The sequence below is a fragment of the Nerophis ophidion genome, linkage group LG15 (genome assembly GCF_033978795.1).
Source record: "Nerophis ophidion isolate RoL-2023_Sa linkage group LG15, RoL_Noph_v1.0, whole genome shotgun sequence".
NCBI classification, from domain to species: Eukaryota; Metazoa; Chordata; class Actinopteri; order Syngnathiformes; family Syngnathidae; genus Nerophis; species Nerophis ophidion.
The window spans coordinates 47,931,539-47,957,807 of NC_084625.1; the positions used below are offsets into that span (position 1 = coordinate 47,931,539).

General features: G+C 37.6%; 1 protein-coding gene across 5 annotated transcripts in view; it reads right to left on the bottom strand.

The window, feature by feature from the left end:
* Window positions 1–20,372, bottom strand: part of rbbp8 (retinoblastoma binding protein 8) — a 45,143-nt gene extending 24,771 nt beyond the window's left edge. For 2 of the 5 annotated variants that reach the window (XM_061922297.1, XM_061922296.1), the window contains exons 1-10: window positions 19,215–20,370; window positions 19,084–19,148; window positions 14,471–14,584; window positions 14,308–14,350; window positions 10,598–10,693; window positions 9,145–9,236; window positions 7,771–7,840; window positions 7,473–7,636; window positions 4,077–4,172; window positions 1,657–1,727 (exon numbers count right to left, since the gene is read on the bottom strand). In XM_061922297.1, the coding sequence (XP_061778281.1) occupies window positions 1,657–1,727; window positions 4,077–4,172; window positions 7,473–7,636; window positions 7,771–7,840; window positions 9,145–9,236; window positions 10,598–10,693; window positions 14,308–14,350; window positions 14,471–14,584; window positions 19,084–19,148; window positions 19,215–19,375 (972 nt within the window). In that variant the 5' untranslated portion in view covers window positions 19,376–20,370. Of the gene's footprint in view, window positions 1–1,656; window positions 1,728–4,076; window positions 4,173–7,472; window positions 7,637–7,770; window positions 7,841–9,144; window positions 9,237–10,597; window positions 10,694–14,307; window positions 14,351–14,470; window positions 14,585–19,083; window positions 19,149–19,214 lie in introns of all 5 variants that reach the window. The other 3 variants (XM_061922298.1, XM_061922300.1, XM_061922299.1) reach the window with 3 other exon arrangements.
* Window positions 20,373–26,269: the final 5,897 nt, after the last annotated feature.

Here is a 26,269-nt window from a genome sequence, read left to right on the forward strand (position 1 = left end):
ACATCCATCGTCGTGTCTCTCATAATGATTAACATCAGAGGTGGGTAGAGTAGCCAGAGATTGTACTCAAGTAAGAGTACTGTTACTTTAGAGATTTATTACTCAAGTAAAAGTAAGGAGTAGTCACACAAATATTTACTTGAGTAAAGTAAAAAGTATGTTGTGTAAAAAACTACTCTAGTACTGAGTAACTGATGAGTAACCTGATTACGGCAACAAATAATGCACAAAACATAAAAATAGCAATGGGCAAATTCAGAGCCAGGAATACCTCTTAAGCAATTAAAACAATAATATATATTAAATAATAGTACATTAAAATAAAAAAAAATAAGGCACATTGAGCCACAATAACTTAACAGCACCATAGGCTCAGTAGGCATTGATTGATTGATTGATTGAAACTTGTATTATTAGATTGTACAGTACAGTACATATTCCGTACAATTGACCACTAAATGGTAACACCCCAATAAGTTTTTCAACGTTTATCAATTACTTAATAAATGACCAAGTCGAGGTGATCTACCTCATATATACATATACATATACACATATCATATATACACACAAATAACAAATCATTTATATATACAATATATAATTTATATTTATTTAATTTGCCGTTTTTGTTGACATGTTAAAGGTGTTTTAATGAATATACATGCATGTTTAACACGTAGATTCCTATCTTTCATGAAGACAAGAATATAAGTTGGTGTATTACCTGATTCTGATGACTTGCATTGATTGGAATCAGACGTCCACGTTTTCAAATGGAGGAGAAAAAAAGTTCCTCTTTTCTGTCTAATACCACATGAGAGTTGTTTTTTTCTGGGCATTTTATTTGTCCAGCTTCCATATTCGTTTTAATACACTTTACAACAAATACATTGGCGGAAAACTCCGTAGTTTGCTCGCTTGTTTGCACTGGCTTTCGGAGACCCTTATTTTGTTAGCGCAGGCGCGATGGAGCAGCACTTTTATTTTGAAGACAGGAACTGTGCGATCAGTCTTTAGGCTTTTGACGGGAAGTACGGTTGAAATAAAAAGTGTCTTTTTTCCTTTACACTTTTGATTGATAGATTGAAACTTCTATTAGTAGATTGCACAGTACAGTACATATTCCGTACAATTGACCACTAAATGGTAACACCCCAATAAGTTTTTCAACTTGTTTAAGTCCGGTCATGTGACCGCCTGGCTCTGTTTGATTGGTCCAGCGTCACCAGTGACTGCATGTGATTGGTGAAACGCAGGAATGTGTATCCTACATTGAAGCTCTGTCCTAAACCAAAACAAACATTAACAGATCGATAAACAAAAGTAGCGAGTAGCGAGCCGAATTTAGATAAATGGAGCGGAGTAAAAGTAGCGTTTCTTCTCGATAAATATACTCAAGTAAAAGTAAAAGTATGTTGCATAAAAACTACTCGTAGAAGTACAATTTATCCCAAAAGTTACTGAAGTAAATGTAGCGCGTTACTACCCACCTCTGAGTAACATTAGGCAAATTCCCCAAAAAAGTACAGTACCCCTTTAAATTAGATTGGATAAAAAGCGGACAAAAAAGGGCAAGATAATACTTTTCGGCATTAAGGCGATGACTAAATACAAAGAATAAGCAGAAGCTCCAGGAGCATGAACTTATCTTACCACATGACGTGTGTTGACGAGTTCAAGGACACAAGTTTCTGCTATCACTTCTCCCCCGTTCTCTTCTTCTCCTGACATCAGACAGACACCAGTTTCAGCATCCACACAGGTCACATTATTAAGTACATCCACGGTTTCAAATCAAGGCAAAACAAGGATCATCGTTTTTCTGAGGGCAGACAATCTTTTGTGTCCTGCTCGGGGAATATCCCTGAAAACTAAACAAGTGCGTGATCGAACCTTAATTGTAATTACTTTTTGATTAAATAATAGCAGATTCAATCATAACCTCAGAGGAATGGCAAAATATATACATGCTTTAGCACTAAGCACAAGGAAATGTTTTTGTTTGGAACAGCCTGAGTGCTGAGCTCAACAAACACTGTTCAAACGTTGAGCATTTAAGAAATTGTACAAATCCAATATTTTGGTTTGGCATAGTGAGGTCTAGGCTTGTTTTAAAAGTGAGAATAAATTACTTATATGACTTACTTATGATGACATATTGATGTATTGTTCTGGTCAAATCCAGTTATGTGGATCCAGATGAATGTGATAAAATGTGGCTTAGAGGAAACTGGATATTATTTCAAGTAAACTATGTAGACAAGGGAGGATTCAAAAAGTTCATACTTCTTCCCATTACCCTTTTGAGATGTGTTTTTTATGTGAAAAAATAATATTGCCGTTGTGCACAAGACTTTTCTCTGGAGATACATATGTACAAACCCAGTTTCCATAGGAGTTGGGAAATTGTGTTAGATGTAAATAAAAACAAAATACAATGATTTGCAAATCATTTTAAACCCATATTCAATCGAATGCACTACAAAGACAAGATATTTGATGTTCAAACTCATAAACTTTATTTTTTTTTTTGCAAATAATATTTAAGTTAGAATTTCATGGCTGCAACACGTGCCAAAGTAGTTGGGAAAGGGCATGTTCACCACTGTGTTACATCACCTTTTCTTTTAACAACACTCAATAAACGTTTGGGAACTGAGGAAACTAATTGTTGAAGCTTTGAAAGTGGAATTCTTGCCCATTCTTGTTTTATGTAGAGCTTCAGTCGTTCAACAGTCCGGGGTCTCCGCTGTCGTATTTTACGCTTCATAATGCGGCACACATTTTTGATGGGAGACAGGTCTGGACTGCAGGCGGGCCAGGAAAGTACCCGCACTCTTTTTTTACGAATCCACGCTGTTGTAACACTTGTCTTGCTGAAATAAACAGGGGCGTCCATGATAATGTTGCTTGGATGACAACATATGTTGCTCCAAAACCTGTATTAATGGTGCCTTCACAGATGTGTAAGTTACTTATGCCTTGGGCACTAATGCACCCCCATACCATCACAGATGCTGGCTTTTGAACTTTGCGCCTATAACAATCCGAATGGTTATTTTCCTCTTTGTTCTGGAGGACACCACGTCCTCTGTTTCCAAATATAATTTGAAATGTGGACTCGTCAGACCACAGAAAACCTTTCCACTTTGTATCAGTCCGTCCTAGGTGAGCTTGGGGCGTTTCAGGATATTGTTGATAGATGGGTTTGGCTTTGCATAGTAGAGTTTTAACTTGCACTTACAGATGTAGCGACCAACTGTAGTTACTGACAGTGGTTTTCTGAAGTGTTCCTGAGCCCATGTGGTGATATCCTTAACACACTGATGTCGGTTTTTGATGCAGTACCGCCTGAGGGATCAAAAGTCCGTAATATCATCGCTTACGTGCAGTGATTTCTCCAGATTCTCTGAACTTTTTGATGATTTTACGGACCGTGGATGGTAAAATCCCTAAATTCCTTGCAATAGCTCGTTGAGAAATGTGGTTCTAAAACAGTTTCACATTTTGCTTAGAAATTGGTGACCTCGCCCCATTCTTGTTTGTGAATTACTTAGCATTTCATAGAAGCTGCTTTTATACCCAATCATGGAACTCACCTGTTCACAATTAGCCCGCACACATGTGGGATGTTTCAAATAAGTGTTTGATGAGCATTCCTCAACTTTATCAGTATTTATTGCCACCTTTCCCAACTTCTTTGTCACGTGTTGCTGGCATCAAATTCGAAAGTCAATGATTATCAGTTTGAACATCAAATATGTTGTCTTTGTAGCATATTCAACTGAATATGGGTTGAAAAGGATTTGCAAATCATTGTATTCCGTTTATATTTACATCTAACACAATTTCCCAACTCATATGGAAACGGGGTTTGTATATTATGTACTACAGGTATGATATGGAACTAACTATGACACTCAATTATGAGGTGGCGACTTGTCCAGGGTGTACCCCGCCTTCCGCCCGATTGTAGCTGAGATAGGCGCCAGCGCCCCCCGCATCCCCAAAAGGGAATAAGCGGTAGAAAATGGATGGGTGGATGACACTCAATTAACAACAAAAATCAGTACCTGCGATGTGGGATGTTTCCATTTCACACGTGTCAGGAACAAGTATGTCTGTTCTTTTGGCATTTTTTGGACCACCAACCAATTCATTTATTGGATCTAAAAATAAAAACAAAAATAAAAAATTGGGTCACAAATAAGACTTCAACTCATTTCTCGGTCTCAGGTTCTTCAGAGACGACAGACATTATGATGTATTGCAGTGTTTTCCATACCTTCATCTATTAATGGCGGCCAGCCAATAGTAACTTTGGACAGCTACAAACAGATTTGGCTGTCACGAGTTAACACATGGGGCGGCATAGCTCGGTTGGTAGAGTGGCAGTGTCAGCAACTTGAGGCTTGCAGGTTCGATTCCCGCTTGTGCTATCCTAGTTACTGCCGTTGTGTCCTTGGGCAAGACACTTTACCCACCTGCTCCCAGTGCCACCCACACTGGTTTAAATGTAACTTAGATATTGGGTGTCACTATGTAAAGCGCTTTGAGTCACTTGAGAAAAGCGCTATATAAATATAATTCACTTCACTTCACATCGTGGATCTTAAGAGTTGCATGGATAACCAACTAAAAAATGATGTGTGCTCACATCCATAAAACGTTGTACGCACAGTTTTAGATGCACTAAAGCTGAGGTCGGCAACCCAAAACGTTGAAAAATACAAAAAACTAATCTGTCTGGAGCTGCAAGAAATGAAAAGCCGTACATAAGTGTTATAATGAATGCAACACATGACGTAAGTGTCTATATAAGCTATAAAAGCCTGCTATCAAAATGACTATGTGTTGCAGGCTGAAGCAAATCTTCGTTTACTAAAATGTTGAAATTCAACATTTCTTCTACACATTTTTTACAACATTAAAAAACCGTTAGTAAATCAGAGGCTACTGGAAAGGTGAGATAACTGGAAATTACTGCCTTTTAATGGCAAAAGGTATAGATGTGTGTGTCCAAGTTAAAAGAAACGGCAGGATGTCTTCTTCTAATACATTTATTACAATATTTGGCAAGCTAAGTAATGTTTGCTGTGGTCTGGAACAACATGGCACAGAAATGCAGCCAATGTTACATACATACACAACGTGTCATAAGACATTCAACACTAAATTATATACAAAGAGGCTAAAAGTAAAGGATATTAAATGAGCTCAAATATAGCTACAAATGAGGCATAATGATGCAATATGTACATACAGCTAGGTCAGGGGTCGGGAACCTTTTTGGCTGAGAGAGCCATACAAGCCAAATATTTTAAAAAGTATTTCCGTGAGAGCCATATAACTTATTTTTTCTTTTTTTCTTGCACTGAATAACAACTATATTCGTGCATTTTTAAGAATGACCAACATTTTTAGACTATAATAAGTCTCTTCCATCCATCCATTTTCTACCGCTTTTTTGTTTGATATTTTGAACGTTATTTTTGATTACTGTGATTACCAGCGGATTTATTCATTACTTATCGTGTTAAGCAATGTCAGCTAAAATGTATGTGAGAGCCAGATGCAGTCATCAAAATAGCCATATCTGGCTCTAGAGCCATAGGTTCCCTACCCCTGAGCTAGGTTAAATAGCATGTTAGCATTGACTAGCTTGCAGTCAAGTCATGCACTGACCAAATAAAACTTCTGTCTTGCCTCTGGTGAGGGCGGTCGCATTATTTTCCGGTCCCTTCTTCTCCTTGCTCTCTTTTTTTTTTGTCTTGTTTGCAAGGAGGTTGTTTCCCACTCCAGACTAGGCCCCCTTAGGAGCCCAGTCTAGATTGTATTTGTTTACTCATCTTCTTCCCCAGCGTTTTACCTTTTTCTCATCTTTATTCTTATCTTTTATCGCCTTTGGCGACCCATCAGTGTTCCTGTTCTGTAACCCTGTACACTGTTTGTCCGTCTATTCTTGAACGGGTTTGTGCTGAAAACATAGTTTCGTTGTACTTGTGCAATGACATTAAAGTCCTACCCTAAATATGCCTGATTAGCACTCGACAAAATGAGACCAAGAAGGAGTGGAAGATTTTACATGTAAACAAACTCTTGCATCACAGTCCACACTATGGTGAGTTCAAGAACATCATGTTCTGTCTACACTTCTGTTAAAATTTAATAATCTGTTGTTTGGATACTTTACATTAGTTTTGGATGATACCTCAAATATAGGTATCGATCCGATACCAAGTGGTAACAGGCTCTTAAATTGGTCACACTCAAAGTCCTCGTGTATTTCCGGACGTATATCCAAAGTTTATAAACATAATATAATTTTTTTTAATTATTTTGTGACAATAAAAAATATACATGTAATCAGAGTAGTATCAACTAGATACGCTATTGTACTTGGTATCATTACAGTGGATGTCAGGTGTAGATCCACCCATTCAGGGGTGCTAGCTTTTTTTAGCTATTGTATCCTCCAACGGTGTGTAGTGAAGCATGTGTAGCTATTCCTCGTCTTGCAGTGAAGAAACTCAATTTATTCGTTGATGTGCCATGATTAGTGATTTAGAAGTAGCTAAAACACTGCCGACTGCGGATGGACGTTCACTGCTAGCTAGCTATGTCTTAACGCACCTCTTCTTGAGGGCGTTTCAGTGTTGTAACTTAATTTTTATAGTCAGTTTTGTTAGAATAATTGAATAATTATGTGTAAGTTATAACACAACTCAGTTATTATCTATTGTGCCCAAGTTGTACTTTTCTTTTGGTGCAAAGAAACACAATTTGTTATCTTCCACTGCAAGTTGCCTCGCAGCAGCAGTTTCTGTCTTCCAGCCCGCTATGGGCTTCAAGTACCTTAACGAAGATAAAACGGCAACACGCAGACAAAGCAGAGCCAGGGCGAAATCTCGAGCTCAGCACATTTGCATTCTGAATAAACACATTTAGTGTCTACTGGGGCTGCTTGCGTAATATGTGTCCCCTCCCTTTAGAAGCAGCCTCAGTGATGTTAACTAGGGAACTCCTGAATAAATAGAAGAGCGTGTGGGACTGTACCTCAAAGCGTGGTAGGAGACTGTAACTGAGTGTGCAGCCCAATACGTTTCACCTTGTGAGCAAAATTGAATTCTGTCTCTGTCTGATTCCTTGCTTCTTGTCTTGTTTAATAGTTTTGTGTTTGAACCTGACAAAATGCGTCCCTTTTCTGTCCACACAGTGTCTGCTTGTAAGTACTACATGATTGTGTGCTGCCGAACATGCTCCTCTGCTCATAAAACCAGCAATGTCATGACGTGACGATGCGCCGCCATGCTCATTGGGACCCGGTACTTTTCAAACAGAGTATAGTACCGTTTTTTATTCATTAGTACCGCGATACCAATAGTATATAGCACTGGCATACCGTACAACCCTTCACCCCACAATTAGATTGCAGTCATCTGAGAAAAACTGTATTGAACTACGCTGACCTTTGAAAAGTGACTTTAACTTGAATGAAGGCTCTTCTGAGTAGCGAACACGTCTTCTCTTTTCAGCGGTTTTACGTTTCCTCAGTTTGTTGGCCGCAGGAAGCGAGCTGGCCAGAACCGGCGAGTCCGGGATGATGCCATCTTCCTGTTCCTGGGGATCGGAGCTGATAACGGCATAAATATTACACATGTACCGTGTTTGATTAGAGAAGTGACAAGCCCAAAGGAGAACATGGCTTGGTCAGCTATGTTTGCCTACAAAATGATTCTTGTCTTTAAATGATGTTCCAACACTCACCAATTCTTAAACTTTTCCAGCTCAGTGTATAGTTTGCGATTTTCATCTTCAAGACATTTATTTTCATGCTCTGTACAGATACACAGACATTTCATTAGTGTGAAAGAGCGTTTATTTTAATTTTTATTAGCAAGATATCCGGTATCTTACACGTAATTTTACAATAACAACAAGTACCGTATTTTTCGGACTATAAGTCACACTTCAAATCCTTTAATTATCTCAAAACTCGACAGTGTGCCTTACAGCCTGCTGGGCCTAATTGGTAGATGGTGAAATGATAAGTGTGGTAAGTAGATGGCAGTCAAACATAAAAGATAGGTGTAGACTGCAATATGATGGCAGTCACACCTAAGAGATACGTGTAGACTGCAACATGACTCAAGTAAACAACACCTAAACGTTTTTTGTTCCATTGAATATATAGAACCTTACTCAAGGCGCTCAAAAATCTATCAAAATACATTTGAGTAAGCTAGGAAGCCGCACCGCTTGATGGATTGTACTGTGCGATAAAATACGAGTATTATGTTGTGTGTGTGTATAAGGTAAGACATTATCTGGCATTTTGTTTATGCAAAGGACACTTTTCTTACCTTCTGGTACCTGCTGATGTGTATTTGGGATCTGCATAAGTCCTGAAAATTTGCGCGACTCCGCCTTTGTAGTCTGTGCTGATATCGTAGTCGATAAGCTTCTGCTTTTTCTCTATCTTCTTGTTATGGGACATTCCTCCTCCGCTGTTGCCTTTTCTAATATAAAGTACCGGTAGTGTAAAGTTCTCGCTTATATCTGTCAGTAAACTCACCATGAAAGCGCTAAAACAAACCGGTGTGGTGAGTTTTACATTATTCACCCAAGGAACTTTAGTTATTTGAGAGTTCCGGTCGGATGGTTTTTCACGGGACACATTTCCGACGTTGTTGTTGTTTCCGAATGAGGAGACGCTGCTCCATTATTAATTGAAGTAAAGTATGAATGTCATTAAAATAGTTAGCTCCATCTTTTGACACTTCTTCCACTCCCGTCCTTGCACGCTACACCGCTACAACAAAGATGACGGGGAGAAGACACAGTCGAAAATGAGCTCCGTAAATAAGACCGCCCACAAAACGGCGCATCATGAAGCGACTTGAAGATGATCTGTGAAACATCATCTATGCAACATTTTGACCAAAGAACCACAATTACATGTTTTGTAGACCACAAGAAAAAACCATTTTAATGCGCCTTATAGTCCGGTGCACCTTTCGAACGAAAATAAACCTGACTGCACCCGCTCATCGGCATTACGCTTTACAATCCGGTGCATCTTATGATCCGGAAAATACGGTAAAGGCAACATTTTATGACTAATCCACATATCACACTCACTCATCTTGTTGATAAGCTGCTCACTTTGCTCTTGACTACTCTTTAGGTTTCCCTCCAAGATTAAACAGCGATCACATTCTGCCGCTCGGATTCTGAACACAGCAAAAGAAAAAAGGCAAATTACAATTGAGGTTACTGTAAGTGTTGATATCAGCATCTTTTGATATTCGTTATTGAGATAAATGTGGTGCAGTGCACTTAAATACAGTATGTAACATCAGTGTATACTGCATTAAATCAAAAACGAAAGGTTTGCGTGTATTAAAACATGTGCAAACTTGATAGTACCTGCAAAGCTGATTAACTAAGCTTCAATGAATTTATTGAGTTAGAAACTAAAATATTACACATATCATCTGTTTAGCAATTCCATTTTTGAGTTGATAAATGACTAAAGGGCTGATTTGAGGCGAGCAGACACCAAAAAGAAACAATATATCTCCTACTGTATATAAAAATATTTGGAGCCACGTGTTTTCTTGTGTTTTCGGGAGTGCACGTTCAGCGTATTAAAATGTAGGTTCTAGAGATGTCCGATAATGTTTTTTTTGCCGATATCTAATATTGTCCAACTCTTAATTACCCATTCCGATATCAACCGATACCGATATATACAGTGGTGGAATTAACACATTATTATGCCTAATTTTGTTGTGATGCCCCGCTGGATGCATTAAACAATGTAACAAGGTTTTCCAAAATAAATCAACTCAAGTTATGGGGAAAAAAATGCCAACATGGCACTGCCATATTTATTATTGAAGTCACAAACTGCACAATTTTTTTAACATAACTCAAAACAGTAGCTTAGAATTTGGGACATGCTCTCTTTGAGAAAGCATGAGGAGGTTGAGGTAGGCGGGGTGGGGTTGAGGTGTGTGTGGGGGTGTATATCTTAGTGTTCCGGAAGTTAGTGCTGCAAGGGCTTCTGGGTATTTGTTCTGTCGTGTTTATGTTGTGTTACGGTGCGGATGTTCTACCGAAATGTGTTTCTCCTTCTTGTTTGGTGTGGGTTCACAGTGTGGCGCATATTTGTAACAGTGTTCAAGTTGTTTATACGGCCACCCTCAGTGTGACCTGTAATGGCTGTTGACCAAGTATGCCTGCATTCACTTGTGTGTGTGAAAAGCCATAGATATTATGTGACTGGGCCGGCACGCAAAGGCAGTGCCTTTAAGGTTTATTGGCGCTCTGTACTTCTCCCTACGTCCGTGTACACAGCTGTGTTTTAAAATGTCATCAATTTTACTTTTTGAAACAGATACCGATAATTTCCGATATCACATTTTAAAGCATTTATCGACCGATATTATCGGACATCTCTAATTTAAATGGTACCTTATTTATGAAGCATGACCTCCGCTCAAACAGTGAACACAATGCTATAATGTGGGCATAATGTTTCAATTGAACAGTTATATAAATGTAAATATTCTTTGGTCTAAATAGTTACCTGTCCTCTAAAAGACTGATGGCATCCTGCAGAGTTTTGGTTTGCTCCTTAAGCTCCTGGTTACGTGTGTAAAACACCTCAAGTCTCTGTGCGTCTCTGTGACAAACAAATAGTCTGTTAGGGGTGATCTGAATCGGACTAGAGACCAATAAAATCACACTTAGTCATAGCTGGGGGTGCAACGTTTATAGATTTTGACTCTACGATTATGGCCCGAGTGAAAATCACAATTTCACGATAACCACAATTACTATGCTTTGATTATTTTCACAACAAAAAATGTATAGAATCAGACGTCCTTCGTAGATTTGTAAACTGTTTATTGCGGTCAGTAATAACAGTAATCAAATAAGATTATGATAAAAGTATCAAATAATAAATATTACAAAAAAAGTATTAATAGGTAATTACTATAAAATACTTAAAAGATTAACTTTAGCCCTAGTGTGTGAATGTGAGTGTGAATGTTGTCTGTCTATCTGTGATGGCCCTGCGATGAGGTGGCGACTTGTCCAGGGTGTCCACCGCCTTCCGCCCGATTGTAGCTGAGATAGGCACCAGCGCCCCCCTAATACCCCGAAAGGGAATAAGCGGTAGAAAATGGATGGATGGATGGATTAACTTTATTGATTCCCCCAGCGGGATATGTTACTAATGTGGGTATTAAATTGTCATTAACTGTCATCCATGCCTATTTACCGGGTTTTTCGGAGTATAAGTCGCACCTGCCAAAAATGCATAATAAGGAAGGAAAAAAACATATAAGTTGCATTTTTGGGAGAAATTTATTCGATAAAACCCAACAGCAAAAATAGACGTAAAGAATATTGAACAACAGGCTGAATAAGTGTACATTATATGAGGCATAAATAACCAACTGAGAAGGTGCCTGGTATGTTAACGTAACATATTATGGTAAGAGTCATTCAAATACCTATAACATATAGAACATGCTATACCTTTACCTAACAATCTGTCACTCCTAATCGCTAAATCCCATACGTCTAGTCTCTTACGTGAATGAGCTAAATAATATTATTTGACATTTTACGGTAATGTGTTAATCATTTCACACATAAGTCACCCCTGAGTATAAGTCGCACCCCCAGCCAAACTATGAAAAAAACTGCGAGTTATAGTCCGAAAAATATGGTATTTATTTTACAATGAATTTAGGAATATCGTAGTACTTTGTGGTTCCTTGTAGGGCTGGGCGATATGGCCTTTTTTTAATATCTCAATATTTTTAGGCCATGTCACGATACACCATATATATCTCCATATTTTGCCTTAGCCTTGAATGAACACTTGATGCATATAATCACAGCAGTATGATGATTCTATGTGTCTACATTAAAACATTCTTCTTCATACTGCATTAATATATGCTACTTTTAAACTTTCATGCAGAGAGGGAAATCACAACTAAAAGTGTATTTATTAAACAGTTATTAAGCAGTGGCACGAACATTCATGTCATTTCAAAACAGAAAGTGCAAGATTGTCAGAGACATTTTAAAACAAGCTATGAGTGCACTTTTGTGCATGATGTCACTAAGATGACATATCAAAAGTGCACTTTTTGAACAGAACGCCACTACAATAGTTTAAAACAAATAAAGTGCACTTTTGTGCATGATGTCACGCAAGATATTTCAATAAGTGTCAAATAAAAATGAGCTGCATAATAGGAAATCAAATCGCTATGTGGTACGTTACTGCGGACGTTATCTCCTTACGTTGTTCATTATTTTTTTCATACAGTGTTGATGTGGAAATGGTGGCCTTTGGCGCCGAATGGAGATGTTGACATGCAGAGTAAGCACTCTTCGTTCTCTAGCAGGTGACTTTACAAATGATGCTACATATTAGCAGTAATGTTAATTTTTTGTAGCAATGCTTTTGCCCCACACTTGACAAATTACGGTTGTCTGTTCGACATATTCCCGCTTGAAGCCAAACCACAGCCTGCTGTTTTTCTTGGGAATAAATTCTTCCTTCATTTGATACCAGATTTGCACCTTCTTTCTCTCGTATTACCACTCGCACAACAGCTAACATTACCCATGCCGCTACCTCTCTGCTCCACGAGGGCGTATACGTATGTGACGTATGTAAGAAGATGCGCTTGCTGTCCGTGAGAAGGAGACATAAAGAGTGGGAAGAGCCTGTAGTGCAGGGGTCACCAACACGGTGCCCGCAGGCACCAGGTCGCCCGTAAGGACCAGATGAGTCGCCCGCTGGCCTGTTCTAAAAATAGCTCAAATAGCAGCACTTACCAGTGAGCTGCCTCTATTTTTTAAATCTTATTTATTTACTAGCAAACTGGTCTCGTTTTGCTCGACATTTTTAATTCTAAGAGAGACAAAACTCAAATAGGATTTGAAAATCCAAGAAAATGTTTTTAAAGACTTGGTCTTCACTTGTTTAAATAAATTCATTTATCTTTTTACTTTGCTTCTTATAACTTTCAGAAAGACAATTTTAGAGAAAAAAATACAACCTTAAAAATGATTTTTAAACACATATACCTTTTTACCTTTTAAATTCCTTCTTCTTCTTTCCTGACAATTTTAATCAATGTTCAAGTACATTTTCTTTTTATTGTAAAGAATAATGAATACATTTTAATTTAATTCTTCATTTTAGCTTCTGTTTTTTCGACAAAGAATATTTGTAAAATATTTCTTCAAACTTATTATGATTAAAATTCAAAAACATTATTCTGGCAGATCTAGAAAATCCTTAGAATCAAATATAATCTTATTTCAAAGTCTTTTGAATTTATTTTGAAATTTTTTCTGGAAAATCTAGAAGAAATAATGATTTGTCTTTGTTAGAAATATAGCTTGGATAGCGAAACCCAATACCTAATTTACATTTAAAAAAGTGTCTGATTGGATCTTAACCTATTTAAAACATGTCATCAAACTTTTAAAATTAATCTTAAACAGGAAAAATTACTAATGATATTCCATAAATTCGTTTTTTAATTTTTTCAAAAATTTGCTAGTTTTTCTCTTATTTTATTCGGTTGAATTTTGAATTTTAAAGGTTCGAAAATTTAAATAAACTATGTTTCCAATTTTTATTTGCATTTTTTTCCTGTTTTCTCCTCTTTTAAACCATTCAATTAAGTGTTTTTTTCATCATTTATTTTCTACAAAAAACCTTCCGTAAAAGGAAATAAAATGTATGACGGAATGACAGACAGAAATACACATTTTTTAATATATATATAGATTTATTTATTAAAGGTATATTGAGCAAATTGGCTATTTCTGCCAATTTATTTAAGTGTTTATCAAACTGGTAGCCCTTCGCATTAATCTGTACCCAAGAAGTAGCTCTTGGTTTCAAAAAGGTTGGTGACCGCAGCTGTAGTGAAATGCCAGCAGCTAAAAGCAACTGTGCAAGAATGCATACTCTAATATCACGATATCGTCATTTTCTATATCGCACAGAGACAAATCCGCGATATATATCGATATATCGCCCAGCCCTAGTTCATTGTCCTGAAATCAAGCTATTTCTACAACCCCACACGACGCATTGCGTGGCCCATTTTGCACAGAAATAACAATAGAGGCGTGCTTGGATAAAAGTGTTTGCATACAGGCTTCACTTAGTTTGAGACACAAGATGGCAGACGCTGTCATCGGAAACCTGTCTATAGTTAATCGTTGCTAGATAGGAGCTGGACTACTCACAAGCACCGATCTTTTTTCAACTTGCTTACTTTCTCCTCCAGTTCTGCAAAAACAAACAAGTGCAAAATGATTAAGTGTCGAGCAGAACAAGCGTGATATCTACGGATCCTCATCCAGGTGTTTGTTAAATAGACGTTCAACAAACATGGCATAGTTGTCTTACCCTGCAGTGTTTTTTCATGGCACTCCCCGAGTTGTTTCCATAAAGTGTGGAAGAGGTCGGTGGGTTTGGGTGTGCTGGTGGGGCTGCTCATCCTGTCATCCGATGTCTTGGGTGCTAAAATGTTCCATCATTGGTGCAGGTACAGTCGTGGTCAAAAGTTTACATACACTTGTAAGGAACATAACATCATGGCTTCTTGAGTTTCCAATCATTTCTACAATTTTTATTTTTTGTGGTAGAGTAATTGGAGCACATACTTGTTGGTCACAAAAAACAATCCTGATGTTTGGTTCTTTTATGAATTCATTATGAGTCTACTGAAAATGTGGTCAAAAGTATACATACAGCAATGTTAATATTTGCTTACATGTCCCTTGGCAAGTTTCACTGCAATAAGGCGCTTTTGGTAGCCATACAGGGCTTCACGGTAGCAGAGGGGTTAGTGCGTCTGCCTCACAATACGAAGGTCCTGCAGTCCTGGGTTCAAATCCAGGCCCGGGATCTTTCTATGTGGAGTTTGCATGTTCTCCCCGTGAATGCGTGGGTTCCCTCCGGGTACTCCGGCTTCCTCCCACTTCCAAAGACATGCACCTGGGGATAGGTTGATTGGCAACACTAAATTGGCCCTAGTGTGTGAATGTGGGTGTGAATGTTGTCTGTCTATCTGTGTTGGCCCTGCGATGAGGTGGCGACCCCAAAAGGGAATAAGCGGTAGAAAATGGATGGATGGATGGGTAGCCATACACAAGCGTCTGGTTTTTTTGATTGATTGATACTTTTATTAGTAGATTGCACAGTTCAGTACATATTCCGTACCATTGACCACTAAATGGTAACACCTGAATAAGTTTTTCAACTTGCTTAAGTCGGGGTCCACGTTAATCAATTCATGGTACAAAATATTTTTAATTTTCCTGAAGGAACTCTCCTGAAGGAATCAATAAAGTACTATCTATCTATCTAATATATACTATCAACATAATACAGTCATCACACAAGTTAATCATCACAGTATGTACATTGAATTATTTACATTATTTACAATCCGGGGGGTGGGATGAGGAGCTTTGGTTGATATCAGAACTTCAGTCATCAACAATTGCATCAACAGAGAAATGTGGACATTGAAACAGTGTAGGTCTTATTTAGTAGGATATGTACAGCCAGCAGAGAACATAGTGAGTTCAGATAGCATAAGAACAAGTATATACATTAGAAGTACATTTGAGTTGTTTATAATCCGGGGGAGATGGGATGTGAATGGAGGAGGGTATTAGTAAAGTGTTGAAGTTGCCTGGAGGTGTTGTTTTAGAGCGGTTTTGAAGGAATATAGAGATGCACTTACTTTTATACCTGTTGGGAGTGCATTCCACATTGATGTGGCGTAGAAGGAGAATGAGTTAAGACCTTTGTTAGATCGGAATCTGGGTTTAACGTGGTTTGTGGAGCTCCCCCTGGTGTTGTGGTTATGGTGGTCATTTACGCTAAGGAAGCAGTTTGACATGTACTTTGGTATCAAGGAGGTGTAGCGGATTTTATAGACTAGGCTCAGTGCAAGTTGTTTTACTCTGTCCTCTGTTTTACTCTGTTGAACCACTCCTCTTGACAAAATATGTGCAGTTCAACTAAATTTGTTGGTTTTCTGACATGGACTTGTTTCTTTAGCATTGTCCACACATTTAAGTCAGAACTTTGGGAAGGCCATTCTAAAACCTTAATTCAAGCCTGATTTAGCAATTCCGTTACCACTTTTGACTTGTGTTTGCGGTCATTGTCCTGTTGGAACTCCCAACTGCACCCAAGACCCAACCTCCGGGCTGATGATTTCAGGTTGTCCTGACGAATTTGAAGGTAATCCTCCTTTTTCATTGTCCCATTTACTCTCAGTTCCATTGGCAGCAAAACAGGCCTAGAGCATAATACTACCACCACCATACATACCTCCCACCGTTCTCACCACACTCTACAGAGGCACTATTGAGAACCTAATGACCAACAGCATCTGTCTGGAAGTCTCTGCAGAGAGTGGTGAGGACGGCGGAAAAAATCATCAGGAATCCTCTTCCTCCTATCCAGGAGATCGCAAAAAGCCGCCGCCTGACCAGGGCTCAGAAAATCTGCAGACTCCTCCCACTCCCAACAAGGACTGTTTTCACTGCTGGACGATAGAAAGAGGTTCCACAGCCTCCATAGCAGAACCCCCAAGTACTGTAACAGCTTTTTCCCTCAGGCCGTAAGACTCTTAAACGCATTAAAATAATCCCCCCAAAAATGGATTAACTGGCTGCAATATAAAGACAATATAACAGACATACAAACACGTGGATGCATATGCAAAAGTGCAATATATTTATCTGTACAGTAATCTATTTATTTATATCTGCACCTTATTTCTCTTTTATCCAGCACTACCATCAGCTAATGCAACAAAATGTTGTTCTTATCTGTACTGCAAAGTTCATATTTGAATGACAATAAAAGGAAGTCTAAGTCTTGTCAGTAGGCCTGGTGTACCTGGGGTTAAAGGTCTCACCTTTTCTCCTCCAAACATATTGCTGGGTATTTGTTTCATCCGACATCATATGGATAAAGATAAGACTTTTTGGAGGAACGTTCTGTGGTCAGATGAAACTAAAAATGAGCTGTTTGGCCACAATACTCAGCAATATGTTTGGAGGAAAAATGTGAGCATGGTGGTGGTAGTATTATGCTCTAGGGCCTGTTTTGTTGCCAATTGAACTGGTGCTTTACAGAGAGTAAATGGGACAATGAAAAAGGAGGACTACCTAAAATCATCAGCCGGGAGGTTGGGTCTTGTGCGCAGTTGGGTGTTCCGAAAGGACAATGACCCCAAACACACGTCAAAAGTGGCTAAATCAGGCTAGAATTAAGGTTTTTGAATGGCCTTCCTAAAGACCTGGCCTAAACATGTGGACAATGCTGAAGAAACAAGGTGAGAAAAACAACACATTTAGCTGAACTGCAACAATTTTGTCAAGTCTGGTCAAAAACTGAAGCAGAAGCTTGTGGATGGCTACCAAAGGCACCTTATTGCAGTGAAACTTGCCAAGGGACATGTAAGCAAACATAAAAGGCCCACTGAAATTAGATTTTTTTAATTAAACGGGGATAGCAGGTCCTTTCTATGTGTCATACTTGATTATTTCGCGATATTGACATATTTTTGCTGAAAGGATTTAGTAGAGAACATCGACGATACATTTCGCAACTTTTGGTCGCTAATAAAAAAACCTTGCCTGTACCGGAAGTAGCAGACGATGTGCGCGTGACGTCACGGCTCGTGGAGCTCCTCACATCTGAACATTGTTTACAATCATGGCCACCAGCAGCGAGAGCGATTCGGACCGAGAAAGCGACGATTTCCCCATTAATATGAGCGAGGATGAAAGATTTGTGGATGAGGATAGTGAGAGTGAAGGACTAGGAGAAAAAAAAAAAAGGCGAGGGCAGTGGGAGTGATTCAGATGTTATTAGACACATTTACTAGGATAATTCTGGAAAATCCCTTATCTGCTTATTGTGTTACTAGTGTTTTAGTGAGATTATATGGTACCTGAAAGTCGGAGGGGTGTCCGCAGCTGCAGGAGGACGCAAGCTCCGCTCATGTCGGCGGTAAGAGCCGACTTATCACCACAATTTTTTCACAGAAACCAGCCGGTTGACATGTGGTTGGGAACCATGTTCGCTTGACCGCTCTGTTCCATAGTAAAGCTTCACCTTTGGGAATGTAAACAAGGAAACACCGGCTGTGTTTGTGTTGCTAAAGGCAGCCGCAATACACCGCTTCCCACCTGCATCTTTCTTCTTTGACTTCTCCATTATTAATTGAACAAATTGCAAAAGATTCAGCAACACAGATGTCCAGAATACTGTGTAATTATGCGATGAAAAGAGACGACTTTTAGCCGTGAGCGGTGCTGGAAGAACCTGTCCGCTACAACCGGTGACGTCACGCGCACGCGTCATTATTCCGCGACGTTTTCAACAGGATACTTCACGGGAAATTTAAAATTGCAATTTAGTAAACTAAAAAGGCCGTATTGGCATGTGTTGCCATGTTAATATTTCAGCATTGATATATAAACTATCAGACTGTGTGGTCGGTAGTAGTGGCTTTCAGTAGGCCTTTAAAGGTCTACTGAAATGACATTTTCTTATTTGAATGGGGATAGCAGGTCCATTTTATGTGTCATACTTGATCATTTCGCGATATTGCCATATTTTTGATGAAAGGATTAAAGTTTGCAACTTTTGGTCGCTAATAGAAAAGCCCTGCCTTTACCGGAAGTCGCAGACGATGACATCACCCGTGTGAGGGCTCCTCACATTGTTTTCAATGGGAGCCTCCAAAAAAAGAGCTACTCTGACCGAGAAAACGACAATTTTTCCATTAATTTGAGCGAGGATGAAATATTTGCGTTTGAGGATATTGATAGCGAAGGACTAGAAAAAAAAAATCAAGTAAAAAAAAAAAAAAAAAAAAAGGCGATTGCATTGGATTCAGATATTTTTAGACACATTTACTAGGATAATTCTGGGAAATCCCTTATCTTTCTAATGTGTTGCTAGTGTTTTAGTGAGTTTAACAGTACCTGAAAGTCGGAGGGGTGCGTCCACGGGTGTCTTGAGGCCAGTGTCTGAGGGAAGTCGACGGCAGCTGTATGGACGGCACAAGCTCAGCTGTTTGCCGGTAGGTGCCGACTTTTCACCACAATTTTCTCACCCAAAACTGCTGGTAGACATTTGGTCGGGATCCATGTTGGCTTGACCGCGCTCTGATCCACAGGAAAGCTTCACCTCCGGGAATTTTAAACAAGGAATCCCTATGTGTTTATGTGGCGTAAGGCTAAAGCTTCCCAACTCCATATTTCTACTCTTCTCCATTATTAATTGAACAAATTGCAAAAGATTCAGCAACACGGATGTCGAAAATATTGTGTAATTATGCGGTCAAAGCAGACGACTTTTAGCTGTGTGTGTGCGCAGCGCTAATATTTCCTTACAGTCCATGACGTCACGCGCATGCGTCATCATTCCGCGACGTTTTCAACAATAAACTCCGCGGGAAATTTAAAATTGCAATTTAGTAAACTAAACCGGCCGTATTGGCATGTGTTGCAATGTTAAGATTTCATCATTGATATATAAACTATCAAACTGCGTGGTCGGTAGTAGTGGCTTTCAGTAGGTATTTAACTTTGCTGTATGTATACTTTTGACCCAGCAAATTTTCAGTAGACCCATAATAAATGAATAAAAGAACCAAACTTCATGAATGTTTTTTTTTTTTGCGACCAACAACTATGTGTTCCAATCACTCTGTCACATAAAAAATAAGAGTTGTAGAAATGATTGGAAACTCTTTGCAAGTGTATGTAAACTTTTGACCACGACTGAATGTCAACAAATGTGGACAAGTTCGTAGGCAGCTTCTGCGCATGTCCGATTTTTCTAGGTCAAAGTTCGTAATGGCTAAACAAAGCCTAGCGACTCCATACCTTTTTTTTTTTTTAAAGTAAACTTCGTCAGTGTGTGGTTTGTTTTTACTCTTTAGCGTGAATAGTAGTACATATATTTCTCAATTATTGTTTTATTCCTGCGTCGCGTATATATGTCAATACGGCATGTCGAACACTAAAATGAAACGTCCTTCCGTAGCATTTCTGTATAAGAAAAACACGAGTTGAATTATAAGCAAAATAAAAATACTCACAACGACGACACAAAAGGTTAATAAAATGTTCCGGCGTAAAAAAAAAATTTGTTTAGAAACGATGCTTCCTGGCGAGAAATAGACAGGATGAAGCGGAGAGGGATTGCGAATTCCCGCCCCGCAATGCCTGCTGGGTAGAGATTCTTCTTCGTATTTTAAATGTAGCGAATCTCAGGTTCATTAGCGGCATACTGCCACCTAGTGGAGGGAGTCGACTACCAGCTTTTTCAGTGGTATAAGTCAGGGGTCATCAACCTTTTTGAAAGCAAGAGCTACTTTTTGGGTACTAATTAAATGATTAACACTTAGATAAATTGTCAGAAACAGCCAATTTGCTCAATTTACCTTTAATAAATAAATCTAAATATATGTATAAAAAAAAAAGGGTAATTCTGTCTGTCATTCCGTCGTACATTTTTTTTCCTTTTTACGGAAGGTTTTTTGTAGAGAATAAATGATGAAAAAAAACACTTAAAAGAGGATAAAACAGGAAAAAAATGAACATCAAATTTTGAAACATAGTTTATCTTCAATTTCGACACTTAGAAATTCAAAATTCAACCGAAAGAAAGAAGAAAAAGCTAGCTAATTCGAATCTTTTTGAAAAAAGTTAAAAAAAGATTTCATGGAACATTATTTGTAATTTTTCCTGATTAAGATTAATTTAAAATGTTTAAATCGGTTAAAATCCAATCTGCACTTTGTTAGAATATATAAAAAAATTGGACCAAGCTATATTTCTAACAAAAACAAATCATTATTTCTTCTCAATTTTGTAGAACAAAAATTTAAAAAGAAATTCAAAAGACTTTGAAATAAGATTTAAATTTGATTCCAAAGATTTTCTAGATTTGCCAGAACATTATTTGGGGAAATTTAATCATAATAAGTTTGAAGAAATATTTCACAAATATTCTTCGTCGAAAAAACAGAAGCTAAAATGAAGAATCAAATCAAAATGCGTTTATTATTCTTTACAATAAAACACATAAATTTACTTAAACATTGATTTAAAATTGTCAGGAAAGAAGAGGAAGGACTTTAAAAGGTAAAAAGGTATATGTGTTTAAAAATCCTAAAATCGTTTATAAGGTTGTATTTTTTCTCTAAAATTGTCTTTCTGAAAGTTATAAGAAGCAAAGTAAAAAAATAAATGAATTTATTTAAACAAGTGAAGACCAAGTCTTTAATATTTTTTCTTAGATTTTCAAATTCTATTTGAGTTTTGTCTCTCTTAGAATTAAAAATATCGAGCAAAGCGAGACGAGCTTGCTAAAAATAATGAAAATATAATCAAATTAAATAAAATATAAAAAAACTTGAACAGCCTAATAGCTAGAAGTAGTAAGTATGCATATATCTATAAAAATGTTTTTTTAAAAAGAAGGGTTTTTAAGCCTTTTTTAAAAGCCTCCACAGTCTGAGGTGCCCTCAGGTGATCAGGGAGAGCGTTCCACAGACTGGAAAACCCGGTCTCCCATAGTTCGTACCTTTGTCCTTGGAGGTTGGAGGAGGTTAGCATGTCATATCAAGATCATAAAATAATTTAAAAAATAAACTGTATGCTTATTGTAGGTTAGGCTGATTGGACAAAATACATTTACAAACTGTACATAATATGTAATAAACTAAAATAATAATAAATATGTTTCTTAACTACACTGTCCATAAAATTAAAGTGCAAAATGAAAATCCAGCTCTGCCACTTTAGTCATATTTTTTGCGCTTGAGAAATTTCTCTATGACATTAGCGCCAGACTTCTTCTCTTTGTTTTACATAGTCATTACTGCCACAAGTGGTGGAAAAGTGTATTACAACTGGGGAAAAAAACAAGATATATTACATTCTAGGGCAGGGGTCACCAACACGGTGCCTGCGGGCACCAGGTCGCCCGTAAAGACCAGATGAGTCGCCCGCTGGGCTGTTCTAAAAATAGCTCAAATAGCAGCACTTACCAGTGAGCTGCCTCTATTTTTTAAACTTTATTTATTTATTAGCAAGCTGGTCTCATTTTGCTTGACATTTTGAATTCAAAGAGAGACAAAACTCAAATAAAATTTGAAAATCCAAGAAAATATTTTAAAGACTTGGTCTTCACTTGTTTAAATAAATTCATTTTTTTTTTTTTTACTTTGCTTCTTATAACTTTCAGAAAGACAATTTTAGAGAAAAAAATACAACGTTAAAAATGATTTTAGGATTTTTAAAAACATATACCTTTTTAACTTTTAAATTCCATCCTCTTCTTTCCTGACAATTCAAATCAATGTTCAAGTATTATTATTATTATTATTTTTATTGTAAAGAATAATAAAAACATTTTAATTCTTCATTTTAGCTTCTGTTTTTTGGACGAAGAATATTTGTGAAATATTTCTTCAAACTTATCATGATTAAAATTCTAAAAAAATATTCTGGCAAATCTAGAAAATCTGTAGAATCAAATTTAAATCTTATTTCAAAGTCTTTTGAATTTCTTTTAAAATTTTTGTTCTGGAAAATCTAGAAGAAATAATGATTTGTCTTTGTTAGAAATATAGCTTGGTCCAATTTGTTATATATTCTAACAAAGTGCAGATTGGATTTTAACCTATTTAAAACATGTCATCAAAATTCTAAAATTCATCTTAATCAGGAAAAATTACTAATGATGTTCCATTAATTCTTTTTTTAATTTTTTTCAAAAAGATTCAAATTAGCTAGCTTTTCTCTTCATTTTTTTCGGTTGAATTTTGAATTTTAAAGAGTCGAAATTGAAGATAAACTATGTTTCAAAATTTAATGACAATTTTTTTCCTGTTTTCTCCTCTTTTAAACAGTTCAATTTAGTGTCTTTCATCTTTTATTCTCTACAAAAAACCTTCCGTATAAGGAAAAAAAATGTACGACGGAATGACAGACAGAAATACCCTTTTTTTTTAAAAATATTTATCTATTTCTATATATATTTATTGTGAGAAATCATTAAGACGATCAGTGTTTCCACAAAGATAAATATCATTAATTAATAATAATAATAACAGAGTTAAACGTTAACTGAGCACATTGGCTATTTCTGGCAATTTATTGAAGTGTGTATATAACTGGTAGCCCTTTGCATGAATCAGTACCCAAGAAGTAGCTCTTGCTTTCAAAAAGGTTGGTGACCCCTGACCTAGGGGGTGCTCGCCAGCCAAAACTGGGACCCGGCCCTATGGTTAAGAAACGCTGGTGTACAGTAAATGCCATCAACGGGCATAGTTTAGCGTTATAACAAGTTGGATTTTCATGCCCCTTTATTTTATTTTTTTGCTGTTTTTATCTGTGGAAAGCCGGTCCAGCTACTGTACACAACAGCTAAGCATACAATAGCTTTCAAGCTAATTGTACGTTATAAGTGTCATTAATTGAACAATAGTTGTAAATAAATATTGTCGCCTATTACTTACCTGTTAAAGTCTCCACGGCATGAGAGCGAGTATCCAGTAACAAACGTGGCGTCATAATTCTACTTACCGGGTCAAAAGTTTAACGTGGTTAATTATTGTATCGAGGAAAAAAAAAAAAGACCACTCCACTTCAATTTAAAGAAAAATGTGGTTAATAATTGTTGTGTACGCCTAGTTTAAGAAATGGGTGGTGCTTTAGTGGTGCAACTGCATCATATTTGCTCAATATACTCTGCTGAGTGTCACTAGTTAACATTTTCTGTAGTGGGATATAAAAATTAAATAATAATTATAACAATAATCGTGAATTATATTTATATAGCGCTTTTCTCTAGTGACTCAAAGCGCTTTACATAGTGAAACCCAATATCTAAGTTACATTTAAACCAGTGTGGGTGGCACTGGGAGCAGGTGGGTAAAGTGTCTTGCCCAAGGACACAACGGCAGTGACTAGGATGGCGGAAGCGGGAATTGAACCAGCAACCCTTCAGTTGCTGGCACGGACGATCTAATAATATATTTTTTAAAAGGTTGAAAAACACTGGTATAAGGCATTTTGGAGCGGTACAGCTCGGTTTGGTAGAGCGGTTGAGCCAGCAACTTGAGGATTCCAGGTTCGATCCCCGCCTCCGCCATCCTAGTCACTGCCTTTGTGTCCTTGGGCAAGACATTTTTACCCACCTGCTCCCAGTGCCACACCCACACTGGTTTCAATGTAACTTAGTGTGGAGAGGCGGAGCCGACGGCAAGGTGGCGGCAAGGAGGCGGAGGATGCGAGCGAGCGGCAAGGCGGGGCGTGCCGGGAGCGACGCCACAATCAAGTTCAGGTGCGTGGACCTAAAATTAACATTTCTCCTTACGATGTATAAAAGGGGAGAAGGAGGAGAGAACGGGGCAGAAGGAGTTGGAGCATACAAAGCAAGACACGAGAGACGGAGACGCGGGCGACTAAAGAGAGGACCGGAGAGCGAGAGACGGAAAGCCAGACACGGAGAGCGAGCAGCAGAGGGAGACGGGAGATTTATTTGGGAAAAATAAAGCAAGTCAAACCTGCTCAAAAGAATGTCTTTCCTTGGTGGCCCATGGAACCCAAGCACTTATATATGGGGTTTCACTATGTAAAAGCCCTTGGAGTCACTAGAGAAAAAACGCTATATAAATATAAAACACTTTATGAATGCAATTAGTATTGCACTTAAAGGCTGCATGCACTATTTTTTAATCAGGTTTTTGCTGAACTTTTACTTTACTATCATTTAAAATTATTCTTACGTTTATATATATTTGTGTCTATTTTGTTTATAACCTCAAATGTGGCGTTTTTTCCCTCCATCCTCAGTGTAATGTTTAGTCTTATTATAGGTTATGTTTTGCCACTTGCCTGAGCATGAAAAGTACTATTTTAATAAAAACAGATCGAGAATAAACTATACATATTGTATAATATAGTTATGCATGTTTTCCATAGCTTCTCTCACTTTTAATACAGAAAACCCATAGGGTGTCAAACTCAAGGCCCAGATCGGGCCCTCCATGTAATTTTATTATCATTTTTTTCCCATTACATTTTTATTGGCATTTCAGCATCATACATTCCTATCCATTACATCATATTTGCATACATCATATATCTACTGTCTGGCCTAAATGTCAAAATAATTTTTTGTTTATATCCCAATGATGCCACCCCTCGCCCCAAAAAGAAAAATAACGAGAAAAAACAAGTAATTTTTACAGATAAATCAATTAAGTAAATAAAATATAAATAAAACAAATATAATACATTGATAACATAATTAGAATATATAAAATAAATGGATAATAAATAATTAAAAAGTACATATATACAACAATAATAATAATGAATTACGTTTTAGCGCACTTTACATTTGTTAAAATCTTAAAGTGCTGCAAAATATTTTTTTAAAATAAAACAAAATAAAAATGAAAAGTTAGAATATATAATCCAAAATTAAAATAGAAATAAAAACATAAAAAAACACTAAATAAAACAAAGAAACAGACATAAAGGGAGTGATCTTATTATCAGCAGCTGACGATGGCATGTAACACCACAGTGTATATGTTTTCTTTGTTGTTTTTTTACTTTTGTAGCTGTATGTAGAAATGGCTGGTTGCATCAGCTCTGCTCTTTTAATGCATTTAATGTTTCCCTCCGACACAGATGTTGATGTGTGCTATGGCTATGAGTTTTTTTCCCCTTGGCCCAGGCTTGGACTGAATATTTGTTTCCTCACGTTCCATTGTTTACCTTTTTTGTAAGGGGCGCCGGAAGTCAGCAGACCCGTGAGCGATCCTGTTCTGTCTCCCTGTAATGTTTGATCCTGTTCTGTCTCCCTGTAATGTTTGATCCTGTTCTGTCTCCCTGTAATGTTTGATCCTGTTCTGTCGCCCTGTAATGTTTGATCCTGTTCTGTCGCCCTGTAATGTTTGATCCTGTTCCGTCGCCCTGTAATGTTGTTTGATCCTGTTCTGTCTCCCTGTAATGTTTGATCCTGTTCTGTCTCCCAGTAATGTTTGATCCTGTTCGTCTCCCTGTAATGTTTGATCCTGTTCGTCTCCCTGTAATGTTTGATCCTGTTCTGTCTCCCTGTAATGTTTGATCCTGTTCTGTC